General features: G+C 41.4%; 1 protein-coding gene across 9 annotated transcripts in view; it reads left to right on the top strand.

Moving 5' to 3' along the window:
• The first annotated feature begins 13,171 nt into the window (after window positions 1–13,171).
• The window catches only part of LOC112228202 (transcription factor 7-like 2), an 86,126-nt gene continuing 74,744 nt past the window's right edge, over window positions 13,172–24,553 (top strand). For 7 of the 9 annotated variants that reach the window (XM_024393312.2, XM_024393311.2, XM_024393315.2 and 4 more), the window contains exons 1-3: window positions 13,173–13,602; window positions 13,740–13,809; window positions 14,608–14,711. In XM_024393312.2, coding sequence (XP_024249080.2) covers window positions 13,420–13,602; window positions 13,740–13,809; window positions 14,608–14,711 — 357 coding nt within the window. In that variant the 5' untranslated portion in view covers window positions 13,173–13,419. Of the gene's footprint in view, window positions 13,603–13,739; window positions 13,810–14,607; window positions 14,712–24,553 lie in introns of all 9 variants that reach the window. The other 2 variants (XM_024393308.2, XM_024393317.2) reach the window with 2 other exon arrangements.

Below are 24,553 nucleotides of genomic sequence, written 5' to 3'. Positions count from 1 at the left end.
GAAGGCCTTTTTGGGATCAACAGGCATTATTTATGAATCTATATCTAATGTATTATACTGAAACATATTCTTGTATTTGTTTGTAAGTGTCTATTTTTTTATAAACTCTGTTTGATTGATATGTATCAAGTTTGGTAAGACTTTTGCCATTCTATTGCTTATGAGCTTTGTTATTATTATATATAATTTCCTCTATTTCCTTTCATGTTGATTGATGCTCATGTATGATCTTTGTGGATGTCTTGTCTTAAAGCGAGACCCTGTGAACAAGAGTCTCATGGGCATGTCCACATGAGGATATGCATGTGGCCTGCCAAGTTTTTTCATTAGCCTAAAGCAGGAATAATGAACATACTTACACAAACTGCTTTCTTGCCTGTCTGCACCTTGGCAGGTATCAATTGGTGGCTTCTGTATGGGTCTTGTGAAACATTGGTACCCAGATCATCGATGCATGTGTGTTTGTGCATTCTAGGAATATGGGACCAAATACTAAACTTTTTCTCTATTTATTTATAAGAATCTTTAGGGGTGTCAATATTTTTGTGGGGACAATAATATTTGTTTTATAACTTGTTAAATAAAATCTCTTTCTCTGAGAAATTGTATTAGTATAAATAGTAATTTGTATAAAACATTTTTGGAGTATGCAATATAGCTTAGTATTTGAATTATTTATTTTATACAGTCCTTATTGCTCTTCTTTATCAAGGGTGTCAATAATTTCGGAGCCCACTGTACATGCATGTGTGCCTAAGTCCTGCCACCCCCTTGTTACATGGATACATAGCTACGCACATACACATTTCAAACCTAAACAATGATCCATCATGAGAATCCACATCCTCTACTCGGCCACATCAGCCCACTAACAGCGGAAAAACTGATCCCGGAATCTGCTGTTAACTGTCAACTCAAAACTTCAACTCGCCCACTCACCACTAGAAAGCGACCACTGTGAATGCACACATTTAATAGCTGTGCCATCAGACTAAAGGAAGCCCTGGTGACTGATCTTTCTCTATCTGACATTCATTTTTTTCACTCTCCAAACCAATAAAAAGAAACACAACAATGGCAGAATTGTATCTGTAATTAGCTTGTGTGATGTACTGTATTGAGGTGGCTTTCTTAGTGACGTCATATTCATATCCATACAGTTTCATAAGCTGAAGTAATAACAAAAGTACATTTGTGTGTGTGTGTGTGTGTGTGTGTGTGTGTGTGTGTGTGTGTGTGTGTGTGTGTGTGTGTGTGTGTGTGTGTGTGTGCACGCTTGTGTGTGTTTTGTACAATTATATATTAAGCCATATAAGTACATTGTAATAACTATGCAGTATTAAAGTGCATATGTTCGTTTGTTCGCACCGTACCACTCCTGCCACTCTATTAACTTGCTGAAGTACCCTCATTCCTCTTGGATTTCCTGTCACATGCCTTCAACCCCTCCCATTTATGGTCTAACTGGGGCAGGGAGTCAGGGAGGCCTCAGGCATCAGCCTTCAGCTGCCCATTGCTGTGGTCAGACCCTGCTGCCTTCCCACCAAGGTTCTCACGCTAGTCTACCTATGGAAGTGCAGTGCTCCAGTGCTCAGACCACAGACACACACATCGCACACAAGTCATACACACACACACACACACAAAGTCAATAATACACACAAATGCATGCATATATCCACACACACACACACACACAAATATGACACAAGGTCATACAGACAAACACATGCAGATGCTTGCACACACACACATATAGAGGCACAGTCTCTCTTTATGTGAGAGACTGCGCCTGGATAAAAACCTCATCAGGGAGATAGTTACTCAACCACAGCAGACCTTGCTGGACTGTGGTAACAACCAACCAATATCAGCTAAACCGCTAATATCAAGTTTGGTACAGAGGCGGGGCTGGGCTGCCTCACTCACTGTAGCACAAATCCAAGCTAAAACTTGCTTTTGCATGTCAATGACTTTAGGGTTACACTCGAATACAATTGTGAAGTTGTGTGGTGATGCCAAATAAGGTTGCACTGTTTTAAATAATTGCACCGTGGACATGTTGGCATAAGATCAACAAGCAATGGAATAAAGTCAATGAGTTAAAAAGTTGCAGTAAAAAAAAATATCTTTCCACTGAAGCAACCTGCTACCTTGTGGTGCATCTTGAACAAACAGACATCATTGTTTCAATCTAGTGTATCTCTAAATAGCAGGCACGTTCCAACTCAGGGGCAGGGGGAAAAGAGTACATTTGTTTCTACAGTTATTTCTTTGAGTGCATGTGTACTTGCATCTGTGTGTAAGTGTTTGTATGTGCATCTGTGTGTGTGTGTGTGCCTTAATGAGTGTGTGTGGGCACACGCACGCCTGTGTGTGTGGAAGAAGCGAGGAGTGAATGGCTTGGCTCCACATCAAAGGTCCCTGCAAGTCTCTGCATTAACGAGGCCCTTTGTTTCCTGCCTCACAGATTACAACAGGTTTCTCCCTCCACTGCCAAGGTTCAGTCTCTGCTTGGGAGGGGAGGGCACAGTAACCTCAGGACCAAGGCCTTGTCCTCAGTAACAGACAACACTACAGCCCTGTTGGGTAGGAGCTTTGGGCCAGGAACCGAAAGATTGACGAGGTAAAAATCTGTCGTTCTGCCCCTGAGTTAACACACTGTTCCCTGGGCGCCAAAAACGTGGATGTGGATTAAGGCAGCCCTCCGGACCTCTCTTATTCAGAGGGGTTGGGTTAAATGCGGAAGACACATTTCAGTTGAATGCCTTCAATTGTACAACTGACTAGGTATCCCCCTTTCCCTATAGCCCTGACTACAGAGTAGGGGAGGGCTAGGGTAGAACAGTCATCACAATACCCCACTCATGGGCCCTGGTCAAAAGTAGTGCACTATATAGGAAATAGAATGCCATTTGGGATGCAACATTTGTCTCTGTATGGTAGGTCCCATCAGAGAGCATTTTTTTATGAGCCAGTCCAGCTCTTTTAACTAACAACTTTAAAAGCACATGAGCTAAAGCAGTTGTGAGAGAAGATGGACCCTTTCCAATAATGGTTTGCCACTTTCTTCTCCTTAATACACTCATTCCCTTACTCAAAATGAGGCACAAGGTTAACTTACTTTTTACTTAGCAATTTACCTCCTTTTAACTTAAATGTACCATTCAAAGTAACCTAGCTTTATTTAACCTTCATAGAAACAAGTGCACATTGCAGAATCACTATTACATTTCTAATGTCTCCTTTTCTGCTGTGCTTATTATCCTCAGTTTGACTCTGCCTCACAACGCACTCAGAGGGGACACATCAATTATGTAGACCTCAGAGATGTATTCAAATAGTGTTTGTGTGAAAGTCCTAGATAATTATAGAGGAGATAACAGACAGAAATGCCTTTTTACATATTTTTCATCAAACTCCAGTTTAGAAGGAGAAAGAACCTTCCAGGTCAAATATATGTTGTGTCCCAAATTGCACCCTATGCCCTTCATAGCAGGGTTGGGGTCAATTCCATTTCAATTCCAATCAATTCAGGAAGTACACTGAAATTACAATTATCTTCAATGCTTTTTAAATTAGGAATTGCAATTTGCATTAGGCCTACTTTCTAAATTGACTGGAATTCAAATGGAATGGACTCCAACCCTGCTTCATAGCATACTTTATAGCATTTTTTTTATTTAACCTTTATTTAAACAGGGAGTCACATGAGATTAAAAATCTATTTTACAAAAGAGCCCTGTATACATTACAATAAAAACAGAATAATAAAACATACACATATATGTGTATATAAAAAATAGAATTGTTTTGTATATAATTATAATATACCGCAGCTGCTGTCTCTAACTCTGAAGGCTCGGCTATGAAATGCCAATTGACATTTACTCCTGAGGTGCTGACCTGTTGCACCTTCTACAACCACTGTGATTATTATTATTATTTGACCCTGCTGGTCATCTATGAACGTTTGAACATCTTGGCCATGTTCTGTTATAATCTCCACCCGGCACAGCCAGAAAAGGACTGGCCACCCCTCAGAGCCTGGTTCCTCTCTAGGTTTCTTCCTAGGTTCTGGCCTTTCTAGGGAGTTGTTCCTAGCCACCGTGCTTCTACATCTGTAATGCTTGCTGTTTGGGGTTTTAGGCTGGGTTTCTGTATTGCACTTTGTGACATCAGCTGGTGTAAAAAGGGCTTTATAAATACATCTGATTGATTGATTGATTGATACAATTCAGCACACAATAGCAAAATAAATATATTTAATAAAAGCAATCACATTCGTCTACATAGAGGTCCGTAATCAATCATGTAAACTGCCTGAGTGACACCAGTACATCTAGCTGCAGTGAACTCTGCAAATTGTTCCACAAATTAGGGGCATAAAAACAAAACACAGATTTCTCCAAATCTGTGGAGACTGAAGGGATCTCTAGTGTTATCCATTCCTGAGAACGGGTTTGGTAACTGAGGATTCTAAACTTCATTAATGAAGTTACATATGGAGGCAGTTTCTGTCAGATTGCTTTGGAAATTAATCAAAGAGAATGCAACTCTCTTCTTACAGACAGAGAGGTCCATCCCACATTTTTATACAGACTACAATGATGAGTCCTAAAATTGTCCCCTGTGATAAAACATATTGCGGAATGGTAGACTGTGTCCAAGGGTTTCAAAACGCATGCATGTAAACAACATCACTAAAATACTATACAGGGAGAAGCGTTGTTTGAACAATCTTTCTCCTATTTTCAATACTGAGGCACGATTTATTTCAATATTAAAAAACAATCTTGGATCTTAGCTTCTTAGTCACATTTTCTATATGCTTTACGAAGGACAACTTCTCATCAATCCAGACACCCAGGTACTTATATTGAGAAACAAGCTCAATTTGGGCTCCATTTGAAGTGCAAATATGCAGGTCCTCAGGGTCAACATTTCGTGACCTAGAGAACAGCATGAGCTTGGTTTTACTTGCATTTAACACTCATTTTAAGATCTGTCAGTGATTTCAGAATTGAATCAAAGTCATGCTGAGGTGGCACAGGAATACAAAACTCTGTCATCTGCATAGAGATGAATGTTACAAGTATCAACAGTGTTTCCTATGTCATTAATATACAATGTGAACAATAATGGACCCAAAATCGAACCCTGAGTAACATCTTTTTGAATCTCAAGAAATTCGGATTTAACCCCATCTGTTAAGATGGCCTGAGTTCTGTTGCTAAGATAATTCAAAAAAATAAAAAGATCATTCTGAAACTATAAACAGGCTGTATATCCCAGGCCTATTTTTGATAACTTCTTCAGCAAAACAAAATGATCAACAGTGTTGAACGCCTTTGACAGGTCAATAAACAAGGCAGCACAGCTCTTTTTAGCATCCAAGGCATTGACAAGATCATTAACAACTAGCGTGGTTGTTGTGGTAGTACTATGCTCAGGCCTAAACCCTGATTGGTTTATATTAAAAATACAGTTATCAGATTAAAAGGAACGACGTTGTACATTATCCAAGGATTCAAGAATCTTAGCTAAAGAAGGTTGTCTAGTAATGGAGTGATAGTTGTCAAGATCATTTGTATCCCTAATGGAGTGGCCGCATATATACAGATTTCCATGCTTTTGGAATACTTCCTGATAACAATGTTAATTCAAATGTGGGCTACCGAGGCAGCAATAAAGGGATCTGCACACTTAAGCAGACCAGACTCCAAATGATCAGCCCCTGTGGATTTTTTTGTCTAATGTTAGCAAAGCATTCAGGACTTCTTCATCAGTGAATTTCCGAAAACAAAACTCCTGACCAGCATTTTCAGTATCATTTAATAGAGTAGACAAACTACTATTTTCACGAGCTGGCGTTGAAATACATTCAAATATATAGCCCGCAGAGATAAAATGGTGATTAAATGCATTAATAATATCAATTTTGTCAGTAATAGTGCCTGAATCTAAATTAATTTATTGGGGGAGAAAAGAGGAGACACAACCCTTCAGTGACGTAGCAGCTTTCCAAAATGTAGCTGTGTTCCCTGTACATTCAGATAGTGTATTAACATCATCTGATTTTGCTTTTTTAACTAGTTTTACACACAGATTTCTCAATTGCCTGAAAGACTGCCAGTCTGGGCATGAGTCTGTGAATCTAGCTTTGGCCCAGGCAGCATCTCTGTTGTGTATGACTTCAGATACAGTAGCTCTGGACTGAACCAAAGGCAAGACCTATTTTTTAATTCTCCGTTTTTTAAAGGGAGCATGTTAATCTACAATACAATTGAAAACATTTGAGAAGTGGTTCAGAGCCAACTCTGGGTCAGGTATAGATGCAATACAATTGAAAACATTTGAGAAGTGGTTCAGAGCCAACTCTGGGTCAGGTATAGATGTAATACAATTGAAAACATTTGAGAAGTGGTTCAGAGCCAACTCTGGGTCAGGTATAGATGTAATACAATTGAAAACATTTGAGAAGTGGTTCAGAGCCAACTCTGGGTCAGGTATAGATGTAATACAATTGAAAACATTTGAGAAGTGGTTCAGAGCCAACTCTGGGTCAGGTATAGATGTAATACAATTGAAAACATTTGAGAAGTGGTTCAGAGCCAACTCTGGGTCAGGTATAGATGCAATACAATCAAAGTCACCAAAACAAAGGTCACAAAAAACAGCCTGTTAATTTAAATGTTTAAAATTGATCAAACGAGGTTTGGATCTAGGCATCCGTATATCCCTGACACATGCAATGGGACAGTGGTCACTAATATCCAAAGAAAATTAGGGTGTGTGTTAAATGCGGAATACACATTTCAGTTGAATACATTCAGTTCGACAACTGAATACCCCCCTTCTCTGGAGTATTTGTAAATATGAGGTCAATCAAAGTCGATTTCATAGGGTCCTTTAAGTTTGGACGAGTAGGCTTTGTAATCAGCTGGGACAAATTTAGATTAGTACAAATATCCTTTAAACAGTCAGCAGCCTACGTTCCCCATGCAAGATTAAAATCTCCAGCGATCAACATCTCTGGGGTAGTAAAAATGGCAATTAAATCAGTGAGTTTGTTTAGTACACACTTCTTGAAGGAGGGTGGACAATAGATTCCTATAACTGTTATTTTTGAGTTTGAACCGAGCTGAAGACTTAAAGCCAACAATTCAAATAGTTTAGGACTGGATGTAGCCTTTAACAGAGACACAGAAACAAGATTCTTTGTGTAAATAGCAACACCACTCCCTTTGCCTTTCCTATCAACCCTAAACACATTGTAACCATCCATAGCAACATCAGAGTCCAGGGTTTATCAGTTAACCAGGTTTCAGATCAAATACAAATATCAGGGTCTGCCTGAGAGAAGCAGATCTTGACATTATCCATTTTTAGGTAATAAACTACGAATGTTAAGATGTAAAAATGTCAAACCTTTTTCAATACAAATCAGATTACTTTGAGATTTCAGAACAACAGGAGACTCAAAGATTGGATTATACCTATTAGGAAAAGAAAACAAAGTAGGAATAGCAATTCCATTTCTCCATTTAGCACCATTAGGCATGCCACCACTTTCAGATACAACATGTGGAACTCTCATAGTGACCAAAGAGGAGATGGTAAAAACGGACTGAAATGTCATGTTAATATTGTCCTCACATCAATTTAGTTGACCAAGAACCTTTCCCATGTTCAACGACAACAGCTATAAGAAATAGTAACCTCACACATCTGATTAATTACTCTCATTTACAGGGTTTCACATTCAAGGGCTCTTCATATTTGTTGAATGATGGAATCCTTCATGGGGGAAAAGATATATAAAATTAGATTGTCGAAAAGATTTGCTAAGGTTCAGTATTGCACATTGGACGCTGCTTGAGAGAACATGTTTTTGGTTGGAGGGAAACTACCAATAAAACGCACACAAGTGGTTCCAGTTAAGAGCTGTTCCCTTCGATGTGGCGTAGCCTCAATGAAAGGATATGATTTAATTACTTTGCTGCTTTAATGTGCCTGAAGTTTATTTAGAAAGCAGAGTATATAATTTGTTTTATAGGAACTGCAATTTATCATTTGTGCTGTAATCTGTACAAAAGAGAGTGGTTTCCCTTGCAAATGATTAAGAAACGGAAAAAGAATTTCTAAAAACCAAAGTTCTCACTTGAAATCATTCCATGATTCCAATTGTTCAGGCTTAGTGATATCTGAGAAGGAAAATGCATATCTGAGACGCCAATGCACCAACATGTATAGCAAACAGGTTTAACTTCGGTGGAACTCGATAAATGTTGCAAGATTCCACATCATGTGTACAACATCACCCCCAGACATAGTTCTGTCTTACAAACTTGATCTGAGTTCAACCCGTTGACATTATAGTAACTACTTATGTGCCATTAATATTTGCATTGGGTTACCGTAAACTGCTGCCTGAAGCAATATTACCAATGGTATATTTTTCTCTCGACATGAAGTGCTACTGTTGGTAGGCAGTGTTTTTTTCTTTCCTTTTTTGGTGTTTCCTGCCCCTAAGGCAGAGAGAGCAGAGAGTATAATTTACTGACGTCATGGCTGCAATTACCATAGAGGAGATAAGAGAGGAGGATACAGAGGCTGGTGTGTGAGTGAGTCATGCAAACGCACAGACTGATAAGAAGAATTTGAGGTCAACAAAGATTGATCATATTAATCAAATCCAAAACTCACACGCAGTCAAGTCCAACGAAGGAACAAGCACAGACACCACCTCAAGGATATGTGAAACCAATGTAAGCACAGAAAGAGAGACACACAAGAAGACCCAAAGATGCGAGAACTTGTGAAGTAAGCCACATAGAGAAACTGGTTCTATGAAAAACAGCTGTCTATATTTAATCAATGCGAATAAACAAGGAGTTTAAACAACTCATTTATAATTTAGATTTGCATACATTAAACTGCTCATTTTAATCTTTTTATTAATATGCATGGCCAATATTGTATAAATATGCAGCTTTATGCAAATACTAGGCACATTTTCTGTTTGTATTTAATTCTATTTCCCAGCTGTGGTTCATCATTTTCTTTCAAGGCAACAGATTAAGTCAAATATTAAGTCACAGCATGGGCGCGTATAAATATTTCTCAATTAAAACTCAGAAGACCATGCTACTGTATCAGCATAAAAAATGTATGAAGTGAAAAAAAATATTTTTTTAAACAGTCAGGGGAGACCTGTTTTGGTTGTCTCAGGGGTTGGTTGTCACAGTGCTTATTACTCGCAATCTAGAGGGTGCTGTGTAGTAATTGTAAGATTAAAATGTGTGAATTCTTTGAAAGAACTCATCCACCTGGTCAATTCATGTCAACATGACAAAACATGGAGATAGTGCTGAGCGATTAGTACTTTTTGAGGTTGGTTCGATTTCAGGTCAATTATTAAAAAATAATCACGGTTTTCGATTTCGGTTTTGATTATTTGGGTTGAATGATGTAACACAGAATAAAACAATGAATAAAAGTCCCATGATGGTAGTGGCTGCCCATTTACTGCTTATCTCTTATTTACCATCATTCATTCACATAACTTTACCAAAATATTTCAATTGTTGTGTATATTACATTTGTTTTATTTGATGACTTTATTATTTAATTCCAATTCATCATCTCCTCTCTATATAGCTGCTGCATATGCGGTCTTACAAAATTACTATTTTGTAGATCTTCAAAGTAAATAAGGCATAATTTTATGACTGCTGAATACTAACTATCAATCACTTAGATCATGTATTTTCAGGTAGAGATACCTCGCGAAGCAACAGCTGCTCTCTATTTCCACAATCATGCATTCTTCTGCCTCTCACTCCATCATTTGCTCACTCACACATAATTTGCACATACAGTTATACTGACTCTAAGCACCCGCACACCCACTCACATACAAGCTGCTACTCTGTTTATCTTATATCCTGTTGCCTAGTCCCCTAGTCCCCTTACCCCTTAAATATTTCCTGTATATAGTATGCTTGCTTACTTACTTACTTACTTACTTTATTGTGTCTCATATTTCCTATTCTTGTGTTTTTTCTAGTATTACATTGTTTTTTATTATTGCATTGTTGGGTTTTGAGTTTACAAGAAAGGCAATTCACTGTACTTGTGCATGTGACATTAAAACTTGAAACTCATCTGTCGTAAGCATAAAAGACACAAAGACCACAACTAGCTGCGCAAAGGATTATGGGCATTGTAGTTAATTACCCAGCTTTATGCGCTAAACTATATAGAAAATTGGCCTGTTGGAAACTACCAGTCCTTACTACATCGCACAGTTAAGGCTGAATCTGATGTATCACTCAAGAGCAGTGGTGTAAAAAGAACCCAATTGTCATACTTGAGTAAAAGTAAAGATACCTTAATAGAAAATGACTCAAGTAAAAGTGAAAGTCACCCAGTAAAATACTACTTTAGTAAAAGTCTAAAAATATTTGGTTTTAAATAGACTTAAATATCAAAAGTAAATTGAATTGCAAAAATATACTTAAGTATCAAAAGTAAAATAATTTCAAATAAGGATTTTATAATATAATTTTATAATAAGGAAATCGGACAGCACAATTTTCTTGTTTTTTAAATTTACGGATAGTCAAGGGCACACTACAACACGCAGACATAATTTACAAATGAAGCATTTGTGTTTAGTGAGTCATCCAGATCAGAGGCAATAGGGATGACCAGGGATGTTCTCTTGATAAGTGCGTGAATTGGACCATTTTCCGGTCCTGCCAAGCATTGAAAATGTACTTTTGGGTGTCAGGGAAAATGTATGGAGTAAAAAGTACATTATTTTCTTTAGGAATGTAGTGAAGTAAAAGTTGTCCAAAATATAAATAGTAAAGTACAGATATCCCAAAAAACGACTTATGTTGTACTTTAAAGTTTAGTACTTTAAATATTTTTACTTAAGTACTTTACACCACTGCTCAAGAGAAACTAGATTTCGGCTAATCACTCCACCACTACATTGAGGTGAGGGGATTTATGTGCTTTTCATAGGTGAAAGTAAAAATAAGATGTATTGGTATTTTCTTTATGAACGTTTGAATTATGGCAGTATACATGAAAAATGTTGTAGAAAAGAGGAAAGGGAGAGCTACATTCCAAACCTATTTCTGAGTTGCTTGGTCAAGCCATGTGGTAACTAGCATCTTAATTAGCATTTGGGGGGTGGTTGGGGATGGTTGTCACATGGAATGTGGGGTTAGTTGTCACTATCAACTCCATTATAACCATATTGTTCAAGGACATTTCCACTGCCAGTATTCAATAAATACCAAGGTCTTTTCTGCTGTTGCTATAGAGACCTCTCTTCCCAGTAAACACCTTTGGCTAACATATGAAAATGTGTTGGGAGTATGTAGTGTGGAGACATTATGCACATTGGAAAGACGTCACCAGGACATTGGAATATAATGTAGATGCCTTGGCTGATGTATAAACCATATATAGAACTGTAGAATTTAGAATGCAGGTATTCTAAATACATGTCTGTGAAACGTCTTGCATCTCACACAATTTGTTTCTGTTATACACCCACACTAGTACACAAACACACACATACACACACAAATTTACTGAAAATGTCATAAGTTGTTCTCAAGGCATAAAATGCTGAATTTTGTTAGGAGTATAGTTCGATCTAAGAAAGGCTATTTCTAAGAATGTTTGCTAAATTGCTTAATTTCCTGTTACAAAGGGAATACTAGCAAACATTGTGTCAACCAACCCCATACTGTGTGACAACCAACCCTGTGATGGGGCTGGTTGTCGCAAGTTGACAGTGTGTGTTTGATGGCTTATAACCCCATGTCAGAATAAGATATGATGATAAAAAGGGTTCCTATTTCAACCCAATACCTTGGTCTTTCTATTCATGTTTAAAAGAGTCTTGTAAGATGTACTGGTGTTGAGAAATACACATGGGTAAAAAGTGACAACCAACCCCGGCCTCCCCTACTTGTTTGACAAGGCACCCAGACATCAAGTCTACATCTTTGAACTACATTCTGTTTTCCCCTCCAAATTTGTTTTGCATCGATCAAATAGTTTCATTCCAGCAAGTTGCTGTTTTTTGAGATTACAACTGAATCCATGTTCTCTAGAGACTAGCTGCAACATTTCATGCCTCTTTTATTGATGAGCTTGACTCATTTTCTGATGGTTTACAGGGGATGCCCTACATGTCTCTGATGTTCTCACAATGTCAATACAAATCTCACATCAATATTTCTACAACTTCACAAATATTGGGCGAACATGGTTTTATGGTTTTGTTTCTAAATATGTAGTGTATATGAAGGAACTATGTTTTACCCTCAGCATCCCTGATCTCTCTCTCTCTTTATAAGTCCTATGTATGGTATACACAACATGTGCATCCAATGAAATGCTGACTTGCAGGTTCCTTCTCAACAATGCAACAACAATAAGAAATAATCAAATCTAAGAATACGAACATAAAGAAAATAGCATAAGTACAACACAGAAAGGCACAATTTATAGTACAATATTTACACCTGTTTTGAGGAAGGGGGAATTGGAGGGCAAGTGTTTTAAATTGTGCAGTATTTAGCAATCATAATAAGAGTCTGGTAGAAGTGTGTGTGTGTGTGTGTGTGTGTGTGTGTTCACCAATGTATATATATATATATATATATATATATATATATATGTTTTACCTTTATTTAACTAGTCAAGTCAGTTAAGAACAAATGATTACTACACCGGCCAAACCTGGATGATGCTGGGCCAATTGTGCGCCGCCCTATGGGACTCCCAATCACGGCCAGTTGTGATTCAGCCTGGAATCGAACCAGGGTGTCTGTAGTGACGCCTCAAGCACTGAGAGGCCTTAGACCACTGCACCACTCAAGTGTATAACAATGTTATAACAATGTTACATAACTAGACTGTGTTGTGGGAAATATCTATCAATGCAGAAGAATCTGAAAGACCATTTGCTCACGTGTCTTATATCCAGGACTTCGGTTCAGTCTTTGCTAAAAGCAAGCAACTTTATCCATGATGAAGTGTTATAAGACATGAATATGGCCAACAGGCTCTGAGGTGATGTCTCTTTAAGAGCGGAACCCTCTGCTGAAACAACCCCCAACAAGTCATCGAATCTGTCAATCACTGGTCGGCGATCTTTGATGTTGGGAGTCCTCGCCTTGTTTCGAGCTCAAATGCACTATTTGTTGCTGCCGAGCAACATTACTTTCAACTTGCAGGGCCGCTCCACAGCAGAGCAACTTTTGTTTTGTTTTATACTTTGGCCGTATCTGAGCGCAACAATTTAGGGAGGTTTGGGTTAATAGGAAGTTTCATTAATTTTTTTCAAAGGAGCACTCCGCTGATTAGGGTAATTTTCAAAGCAACATGCCTCAGCTCAGTAGTGGCGGAGGAGATGATCAAGGAGCAAACGATGAAATGATATCCTTCAAGGATGAAGGCGAACAAGATGAGAAAATTCAAGAAAACGCTTTCACAGAAAGGGACTTAGCTGACCTCAAGTCGTCTCTGGTGAATGAATCGGAGACAAATCAAAGTTCGAACGCAGCGGTAGGTAGACTACAGAGACAGAAAGTTATGTTATGCACTGTTGGTAAGGTTGAAAGGGGTCTTGGTATGAAACTTTTGGCTCTTCAAAGTAATTCTCAGGTTACTAATCTTTGTTTAATGTTGCTTTGGACACTCAGGCGGTCAGACGAAGTCAGCAAAACGAACATAGAGGTTATCAAGAGAAACACCGGGAGCATCTCGACAGCGGTAAGAACTAGACAGGAGCTGAATTAGGCTAACTGTACCTCAGTAAAACAAGTTGTCTGTGATTTCTGACAATTCTGTGCTGTTGCATCATAGACTGACTGTAAAAGGAAGGTGTTGCTTTCCCTGGGCTACATAGGTTATAACATGGTAATAAGGTTTCAAGTAGCTTCAGTCTAAAAGTCCTAAAGAAAATCTAAATTAAAGCATGCTGTAACTTAACATTAGGTTTATATATTGTCCCAATGGGGCAAAAACGGCCAAAAACACAAACGTATGCTTGCTGTGCTGAACCTCTGGGCAGCTACAAGTTATTTAAAGTTAGAAATGCTCTCTAGTTCATTAACAATGTTTGAATATGTCAAGTAACTCACAAAACGTTGTCCACTTATGCATTCAGCTGAAAGGTTGAAAACAAGCCATGTGGATCAATGACCCTCTGTTTGGACAGCCTGTAAAGATGCATTGCACATTTGAAGTTACCATCAACACTCTAGACTGGAGAGATCAGTGGCTAGCCATTCTATTGGGTGACAAACAACAAAGGGTTGGGGTTTGGCTGTGTTTTTGTGATGCAAGATTACGGCTGTCACTTTGTCTCACAAATATGTTACAGTAGTAAACAAGTCTGTAACAATCTGTCGAAGAGCTCTATCATTATTTGTCGAATATACTTTTTTCAATAGTAAAAAACGGCTAATTATAACCGTTTTAACTACAATAGTTAACCAAAAAGTATTTATTTGAAGTGAAATTAATATCAGAAAACATCTCATCTCACATCTTTGTCTTTCTCCACAGTGTCCAAACATCAAGATGGAGGGATGTATAAAACAGCGTATCCAGGATACCCGTTTCTCATGCTGCCTGACCCATACATTCCCAACGGATCCATGTCCCCATCTGTAAGTCCACATCACGTTACCTTCTACATCACAATGTAGAGTTCTTCATTCTGTTGAATCATTATGGATCATTATTCCAAGTCTCTGAATGAAACTATGTGTCTATTATACCAGAGGTATGCAAGGACAACAAACTAAGGAAATTAGAAAGTTAAAAAAAGACCATCTAAAGTCGTACGTGTACACCCATGTATCACTGTCTGATCATCCGCACCCCCATACAACCTTGAATATGTTCGGAACCAACAGCACATCAAAAACAAAACACATTTTAAGGCGGGACTAACTGACACTGAGAACGGTTATATGCACGCAATAATATGATTATTGTGGATAGACAGATTACTATAATACCTCGATTAATACGTTTACATGCTTTGCAAGAACAATTTCCCTAATAATCCTGTTTACATGGACACATCTGAAATCAGGCTACCTGATTGGGACTTTTAATAAATGCAGAAAATTGCAAATCAAAATAAACCTTCTACCACAGTGACCATGTTATTCTGAGTTGGTATATACTGTATAATGTTTGTATTTGAAAACTACTTTTAAGATGCATACTTCTGGTTGTTCCGAACTCACTTCACTAGCGCTGAACAGAGAGGCTCTCGGCTGGTGCTATCACATGCGCAAATCAAATACACCACTGTTACTCCGATTAAGGTGTTTATATGTCCTAATAATATGACAGATTGCTCAGAAAACAAGGTGTTTTAATTTGCGTATGCTTATTAAATTATGACCGTACGTACGCTGATTAAGATTGCAGAGTAATGTGTTTACATGACTAATGCCTTATTCAGCCTACTGCTATAATCAGTTAAATATCAAATTATAAATGAGCATGTAAACATGCTCAATGTGTTGACTCCCTCATTTTGCTTCCACTTTTGTATGTTGTCTGTGTATTGGTTGGTGGTTTAAAACATATAACGCTATAACGCTACATTAAAGCTGCAATCAGCAGTTGAAACAATATAAAAGTGTGCTCCCCACAACTGTTTAGGTAAAAAGCAATAGGACTGGAGAAAAGTTACCACTCTCAAATTCAAAGACAGAGGTATGGATGCAAGGACAGACCATCCATGATCTCAAAATTATAGTTTTTACCATGTTTTTAAGCTTTACAGTGTTTGTAAACAAAGTAAATGTAAACAAACATTGGAGTAAAACAAGCTTACATTTTGGGTTCTGATGGGGTACGACATTTATAAGTTATATTCTTCAAGAATCAATGGGCACATATAATTAATTTATAAGTCCAAAAATGGATGTAGCAACTGCTGATTGCCCCTTTCAACAAGGAACTATGCATCTTTCATCAGGTGAATCTCATTCTTCGATGTTAAATCTGTAATAACAGTAAGCACTCTCATATTAAGCATGGTGTTTTGAAAAAGCATATGTTTCTGTCATCATTCATTCTACTCCAACATTCTTTCTTTGATGTGTTCTGAATGAAATGCTAGAACATAGAGAAGCTCTGTTTCAAATGGGCTCAGTATTGAGACCTAGTCATGTTGTCACTCAAATTACCTAAAGGTGTCGTGTGTGTGTGTGTGTGTGTGTGTGTGTGTGTGTGTGTGTGTGTGTGTGTGTGTGTGTGTGTGTGTGCACGTTTGTGAGACAAATCTTATATAGACCAAAAACTGTTTGTATTATAAGTAAGGGCTACGTTTGTCTCCAAATGCATCAGATAATTTATAAAAAACGGAACACATTTTATTGAGACGTTATTACATAGACATCAGTTATCATTACGTAGTAAACACACACTGTGAAAACTACTCTCAACTATTTTTATGTGCAGAAATGAATGTGCTGCCACCTCTTTCTTCTCATGAATGCATCCCCAACGTCTTATCCTTAATTGCCTCACAGCGCAAAGCACAGAGGTTCTCAAAGATTGTTTTGGGAATAAAGAGCACTTTCTTCTGTGTGTGAGTGTGTCTCCTCGGCTTCATACAATGCTCACTTGTTGCTTCCCTTGTAATTACCCGGCAGAAGCACTGTAGCTGCAGCTCTATCGACCTGCCACTTGAAAGGAAGGGAGGATGGTGTAGATGGTGATTATAGCTTGGGACATGGCAGTGGGGCAGGAGGGGAAACAGTGTTGTGGATCCCCTCCTGTTTGGTTCTCCAGTTGAAATGTTTACATTGAACAAGGTGATGCCTGTATTCACTCCCCCCCCACCCGCAGGCTCTCTGCTTCTATCTCAGCTCAGGTGGTCTATCATCTTTACAGGGGTTCATTTGTTGCTTTTATTTTTCTTTGTTCTTTTTAATTGGCAGATTATGTGTATTATGTTTTGTCTGTTGTTTAGGCATGCCAAATGTCCTAGTAAAAACAAGACTTTGTATACTATCCATATGACTAGTATTAGACTATTGAAAGGAGAATTCTAAAACAATTTTATTATGAAAAGATGTACATTTCCTTCATGGGTTCAAAGGCCTCACTAAACAGATCGTCTAATTAGCTAATTCTTCCCCCAGATATTTGAATAACAATAATTATTTCAGGATTAATGTTATTAAACTCTTCAAAAAATTTCACAAACATCTCACGTCTATTCTGTTCACAGAAATTATTTTACAGTGTCTCAAAACAAAAGGCATGAGGCTGGAAAGCGTGTTCCTCCTAAGCCGAGTGCATCCTAACATGCTTGTTACAGCGTTGTTTTGTGGGACATGCCAGGGAATTATGTTCTGGATCTAACATTAATGTAGATATCAGTTGTCCTTCCAGAGACGGTGTCTAAAGAAGGCGATTTGAGACAATCCCAGATTCTGTACTAGATTTCCCTTAGCTTTTCTCTGAACAAAGCTTCCTTCTGAGTGAGTAGCTGTGAATCGGGTAGGGTTGGTAATGCTCTGGATTACCACAAGACATTGTTTCATTTGAGGGGATCAGTAGAAGAGGTTCGCCTGGAAGAGTCAAACCCCTGTGGATGGAGGATTCTGAATGAGAGCTAACAGAATACACTCCTCCTGATCTCTCCATCTCGCTCCTCTCTCTGCCTCCTCTCTGCCTTATCTTTCTCTCTCTCTTTTTCTCTCTCTTTTTCTCTCTCTTTTTCTCTCTCTTTTTCTCTCTCTCTCCCTCTCTCCCCTTTCTGCCTCCTCTATCACTCTCTTCTCTCTTTCGCTTCTCATTCTCAGTCTTCTCTCTTCTAATTTCCGCTCTCCTTCTCACCCCCACCTATCCCTACCTACTCCTACCTACTCCTACCTATCCCTACCTACTCTTACTTATCCCTACCTACTCCTACCTACTCCTACCTATCCCTACCTACTATTACCTATCCCTACCTACTCTTACCTATCCCTACCTACTCCTACCCATCCCCACCTATCCCCACCTACTCCTACCTATCCCTACCTCTCTCTCTCTCTACCTACTCCTACCCATCCATACCTATCCCTACCCATCCCTACACATCCCTATCACCCCTACCCATCCCTATCACCCCCTACCTATCCCTACACATCCCTACCCATCCCTACCTATCCCTACCTACCCCTACCTACCCCTACCCATCCCTACTATCCCTACCTATTCCTACCCATCCCTATCATCCCTACCTATCCCTACACTACCCTACCCATCCCTACCCATCCCCACTCATCCCTACCCATCCCTATCATCCCTATCATCCCTACCTATCCCTACCCAGCCCTACCTATCCCTACCCAGCCCTACCTATCCCTATCATCCCTACCCAGCCCTACCTATCCCTATCATCCCTACCCATCCCTATCACCCTACCCATCCCTATCATCCCTACACATCCCTATCATTCCTACCTATCCCTACCATCCCTACCCATCCCTATCATCCCTATCATCCCTACCCATCCCTATAATCCCTACACATCCCTATCATCCCTACCTATCTCTACCCATCCCCACCCATCCCTACCTATCCCTACCCATCCCTATCACCCCTACCCATCCCTATCAACCCTACCTATCCCTACCCATCCCTATCAACCCTACCTATCCCTACCCATCCCTACCTACCTATCCCTATCAACCCTACCCATCCCTACACATCCCTATCATCCCTATCATCCCTACCCATCCCTATCACCCCTACCTATCCCTACCTATCCCTACCCATCCCTACCTATCCCTACCATCCCTACCTATCCCTACCTATTCCTACCCATCCCTATCATCCCTACCTATCCCTACACTCCCTACCCATCCCTACCCATCCCCACTCATCCCTATCATCCCTACCTATCCCTACCCAGCCCTACCTATCCCTATCATCCCTACCCATCCCTATCACCCTACCCATCCCTATCATCCCTACACATCCCTATCATTCCTACCTATCCCTACCATCCCTACCCATCCCTATCATCCCTATCATCCCTATAATCCCTACACATCCCTATCATCCCTACCCTGCCCTACCCATCCCTACCCATCCCTACCTATGCCTACCCATCCCTACCCATCCCTACCTATCCCTACCCATTCCTACCCATCCCTACTCCTCCCTACCCATCCCTATCATCCCTACCCATCCCTATCAACCCTACCCATCCCTATCATCCCTACCTATCCTACCCATCCCTACCCATCCCTACCTATGCCTACCCATCCCTACCCATCCCTACCCATCCCTACCCATTCCTACCCATCCCTACTCATCCCTACCCATCCCTATCATCCCTCCCATCCCTACCCACCCCTACCTATACCTATCATACCTACCCATCCCTACCCATCCCTACCATCCCTACCCATCCCTACCCATCCCTATCATCCATACCCATCCCTATCATCCATACCCAACCCTACCCATCCCTACCCATCCCTATCACCCCTACCCATCCCTACCCACCCTACCCATCCCTATCAGCCCTACCCATCCCTATCATCCCTACCTATCCCTACCCACCCCTACCCACCCCTACCCATCCCTACCATCCCTACCCATCCCTACCCAACCCTACCCAACCCTACCCAACCCATCCCTATCATCCCTACCCATCCCTATCATCCCTACCTATCCCTACCCATCCCTACCTATCCCTATCAACCCTACCCATCCCTATCAATCCTACCCACCCCTACCCATCCTGTGTCACTGCTATCTGATGGCCTTAAGTCCCGGGGGGTGAGGACACGCAGGAGGATTTTAAGCAGTGTGCTGTGCTCATGGAGAGCTAGACAGTCAGGACAATCATCAGAGCCAAGAGAGCCTGTGATGTGGAAGATGTGGATCACAGGCGCTAACTTGTCAAGCGGACAGACTGGCAGGTTTATCAAATCAAATCAAATTTATTTGTCACATACACATGGCTAGCAGATGTTAATGCGAGTGTAGCGAAATGCTTGTGCTTCTAGTTCCGACAATACAGTAATAACCCGAGTAATCTAACCTAACAATTCCAAAACTACTACCTTATAGACACAAGTGTAAAGGGATAAGAATATGTACATAAAGATATATGAATGAGTGATGGTACAGAACGGCATAGGCCAGATGCAGTAGATGGTATCAGTACAGTATATACATATGAGATGAGTAATGTAATGTTTAAATCATATCCCACTTACCCTGTTCAATTAGAATGTAAAGAACAGTTCATCACGGATGTGTTCACATTGTTTCTTTGTTGTTTTGAAACTTGAGGACTTGCATAGAGCTAAGCAGTGAACACATTTAAAAGGCCAATTATTTGTTTCAAATATATCGGAGTAAGTTTACATGAAATATTTCAATGTTACTTTACCAGTTCATTCTCTCTCTCTCTCTCTCTCTCTCTCTCTCTCTCTCTCTCTCTCTCTCTCTCTCTCTCTCTCTCTCTCTCTCTCTCTCTCTCTCTCTCTCTCTCTCTCTCTCTCTCTCTCTCTCTCTCTCTCTCTCTCTCTCTCTCTCTCTCTCTCTCTCTCTCTCTCTCTCTCTCTCTCTCTCTCTCTCTCTCTCTCTCTCTCTCTCTCTCTCTCTCTCTCTCTCTCTCTCTCTCTCTCTCTCTCTCTCTCTCTCTCTCTCTCTCTCTCTCTCTCTCTCTCTCTCTCTCTCTCTCTCTCTCTCTCTCTCTCTCTCTCTCTCGGCAGTGCTTCTGTGCCGAGCTTTCTTTGCCTTAAGTGTTTGTCCTTTCCCAGATAAACGGATTCATTACAAGCAAAGCCTGGGTAAACACTAGAGCGCCTAGTCCCTGGGTAAACACTAGAGCTCCTAGTCCCTGGGTAAACACTAGAGCGCCAAGTCCCTGGGTAAACACTAGAGCGCCTAGTCCCTGGGTAAACACTAGAGCCCCTAGTCCCTGGGTAAACACTAGAGTGCATAGTCCCTGGGTAAACACTAAAGCCCCTAGTCCCTGGGTAAACACTAGAGCCCCTAGTCCCTGGGTAAACACTAGAGCCCCTAGTCCCTGGGTAAACACTAGAGCCCCTAGTCCCTGGGTAAACACTAGAGCTCCTAGTCCCTGGGTAAACACTAGAGCCCCTAGTCCTGGGTAAACACTAGAGCTCCTAGTCCCTGGGTAAACACTAGAGCGCCTAGTCCCTGGGTAAACACTAGAGCGCCTAGTCCCTGGGTAAACACTAGAGTGCATAGTCCCTGGGTAAACACTAAAGCTCCTAGTCCCTGGGTAAACACTAGAGCCCCTAGTCCCTGGGTAAACACTAGAGCCCCTAGTCCCTGGGTAAACACTAGAGCCCCTAGTCCTGGGTAAACACTAGAGCCCCTAGTCCCTGGGTAAACACTAGAGCCCTAGTCCCTGGGTAAACACTAGAGCCCCTAGTCCCTGGGTAAACACTAGAGCCCCTAGTCCCTGGGTAAACACTAGAGCTCCTAGTCCCTGGGTAAACACTAGAGCCCCTAGTCCCTGGGTAAACACTAGAGCTCCTAGTCCCTGGGTAAAGACTAGGGCCCCTAGTCCCTTGGTAAACAGTAGAGCCCCTAGTCCCTGGGTAAACACTAGAGCCCCTAGTCCCTGGGTAAACACTAGAGCCCCTAGTCCCTGGGTAAACACTAGAGCCCCTAGTCCCTGGGTAAACACTAGAGCCCCTAGTCCCTGGGTAAACACTAGAGCCCCTACAAGCCCAGAGGCTAAACACGATAAGAAGCAGTGGTGCTGGTCCCGCCCACTTTTGTGGTGAACAAGCTACACTAGAGCCCCAAAACTGTCCTTGTTGTCATTTAACATGTAAGCAGGAGATGATTGAAATGATCAAGGATGATGGTTGGCAGTGGCGGAATAGTCTAATAGATGTGTTGACCGTAGCAGAACACCCCGAGAAAGCCGTGTCAGTCAGAGAATGTACATTATGTACTGAACTTTGACTTTGAGACCAACTAAAGCATGCTGGTACACATTGTGTAGTGATGTTGACAATACATTGCAGTCCCGTGCTGGGACAGGGCAGGGCTAACAGTGAGGGTGTGACTGTGTCCCAAATGGCAACCGTTTCCCTATATAGTGCACTACTTTTGACCAAGCCTATATAGGGAATAGGGTGCCATTTTGGACGCAGAGGGTGAGACCACACTCTCTCTTTCTCTCTGAGCCTCAGGTAAGTTAGCAAACGCTTTAAAAAGGAACAGCAGGAAATGACAGAGAGGCTGCAGATTTTAATACAAACGATGATAAGGGGCCTTCATCCTCAGAGCTTTGAAGTAGATGGCTGTAAATAAGCCTCAAGTGAAAATGTGTAGGGGCCTATTTTAAGAGGCGGAAACATTTAGAAAATATCAAAAACCTGTTGAATCCCCCGAGGTGTTTATAGCTGTAATTATTCATGCACTTATTTATTTTCTGGTGGGCGAAGAAGAAGAAGGAGAAGCAGAGTAAAAGACAGGTGTTGTAGAGGAAGTGTGTGTTTTTCTGATTGATATTTTGCCTGTCACACACGCCACTTATAAGACACGCTCCTTGTTTTCCGACCAATTTTGAGTCCATTAAAGAGCTCTCCTGAAAGGGGGGGGATGTTCCAGCGTCTGCTCCTGACGTTTCTCTTTTATAGTCATCGACTCAAAAATCTCAGTTTCAATGGCAGGTTTTATAACGTTTTTTACAAGAGTGCCACTCACCGAGGAGAGAGGCTCAGCAGTGAGCAGAGCACGTCTGTAATAAACACTGTTCAGTCTTCTAAATCTTCCACCAGGAGCCGCTCAGCGCTGCTTGTGTCTTCCTGGGCTCCTGTTTGTGTTTGTCTGCAAGGACTTTACAGGTGGGCAGGGGGGTAAGGAGATGGGGGTGGGGGGTTGCACCCAGGTAACTCATTGGCTGACGGGAGCAAACCAAACAGCGGCTCCATTGGGGTTGTTTGCAGAGCCGGGCTGAATAAAGCAGGTGGGAGAGCAGCGTCATCCCCCATCCAGCCCAGGTGCTCAGCTTCTCAGACTGCAGTGAATAAACTACAGGAACATGTTGATCACTCAGGCATGCACAGCACAGGCATGCACACAGGGCACAGCACACAGCACACAGCACAGCACAGCACAGCAGAGCAGCAGGCACAGCAGCACAGCACAGCACAGGGCACAGAGCACAGCAGAGCACAGCAGCACAGCACAGCACACAGCAGGGGGCAGCACAGCACAGCAGAGCACAGCAGAGCAGGGCACAGCACAGCAGAGCACAGCAGGGCACAGCACAGCACAGCAGAGCACAGCACAGCAGGGCATAGCACAGCACAGCACAGCAGAGCACAGCACAGCAGAGCACAGCACAGCACAGCAGCACAGCAGCAGAGCACAGCACAGGGTTTAAATAGAACGCCTTCCTTCTAAGTCTCCACTATGCAAATAGGTGTAAATATAGTCCTGTTTGGGGTTACCGAAGCATAACAAAGTACAGGAACACGAGGTAACCTGCTTTTTACCCATTCAATGTGTAATTATCAAAACATTGAGTTCTCCAAATTCCAATCTGGGGCTGAGGTACCTGTGTTACTAGGACACTGTAGTTTTACACATGTTGACATTGTTTCCTGTTTACCTAATTGAAATGAAATGACTAGGGTGACCATGTGACATATGGGAAGCAGGTTTTGTTTCATTTCTTGTTACTGTATTTCACAGTGCCGTCACATGCGGTCTTCATACAGCATCACCTACTCAGATGAATCCTATTTTACAGGAAATACATATACAGCCACTAGTTGTTTAGAAAAGGGAGAGTAAAAGTGTTACAGAACCGTGACTTTAGATTATTGTTGTCAGAGGGTGGTATCGCTTTGATGTTTTAGGATGATGTTTATGAAAAAAACATCATTGTTGTGTAGGAAAAGCAAGAGGAAAGAGAGCTTGAAGATGGCTGAACAAAACATGTGGGCACCTTAGAGCTCGCCGAGCCTCTGCTCTATGGGTGGGTGGGGAGGGAGGGAGGGGGAGGCCGTGTATGTCTGGGATGGGGCTCTCTGGAGCTGGGGTGTCCAGGCTGGGGACACTGTATCCTGGGTAGAGTGAGTGACAGTCTCCTGTGCCACTGGGCTGATGGATGCAGCTTTAATGGCCTGCCTGGGCCACAGATGTCTCATTCTCACCCTGTTGTGTCTAACTCCCTGGCCATTTGGTATGTGTCAGATTGGGGTGGGAAATCAGCAGCGTGACCCACCACTGGAAGAGGGCCAGGCGGAGATGGAGGGGTGACGTTGGAAAGCTGGGCCCTGGAGAGACTGGTGGAGGAGATCACCCCTTAGAGGTGTGACATTCAGGCAGGTTACCATTGTTTTCCTGGGTGCTAGCTAGTAGGACAGGAGTGAGTGAGTGAGTGAGTGGATGCCTCCTTTGTGAATTAGCTCATCCATTGTGATGTCATCTCATCTCTAGCATCTGGGCCAGGAAATCAGTCATCGGTTTTTCCACT

Source organism: Oncorhynchus tshawytscha, linkage group LG30 (assembly GCF_018296145.1).
Source record: "Oncorhynchus tshawytscha isolate Ot180627B linkage group LG30, Otsh_v2.0, whole genome shotgun sequence".
In the NCBI taxonomy this organism is placed as follows: domain Eukaryota; kingdom Metazoa; phylum Chordata; class Actinopteri; order Salmoniformes; family Salmonidae; genus Oncorhynchus; species Oncorhynchus tshawytscha.
The sequence above is the reverse complement of the archived record's forward strand: the minus strand, read 5'-3'. Positions and strand labels throughout refer to the sequence as shown.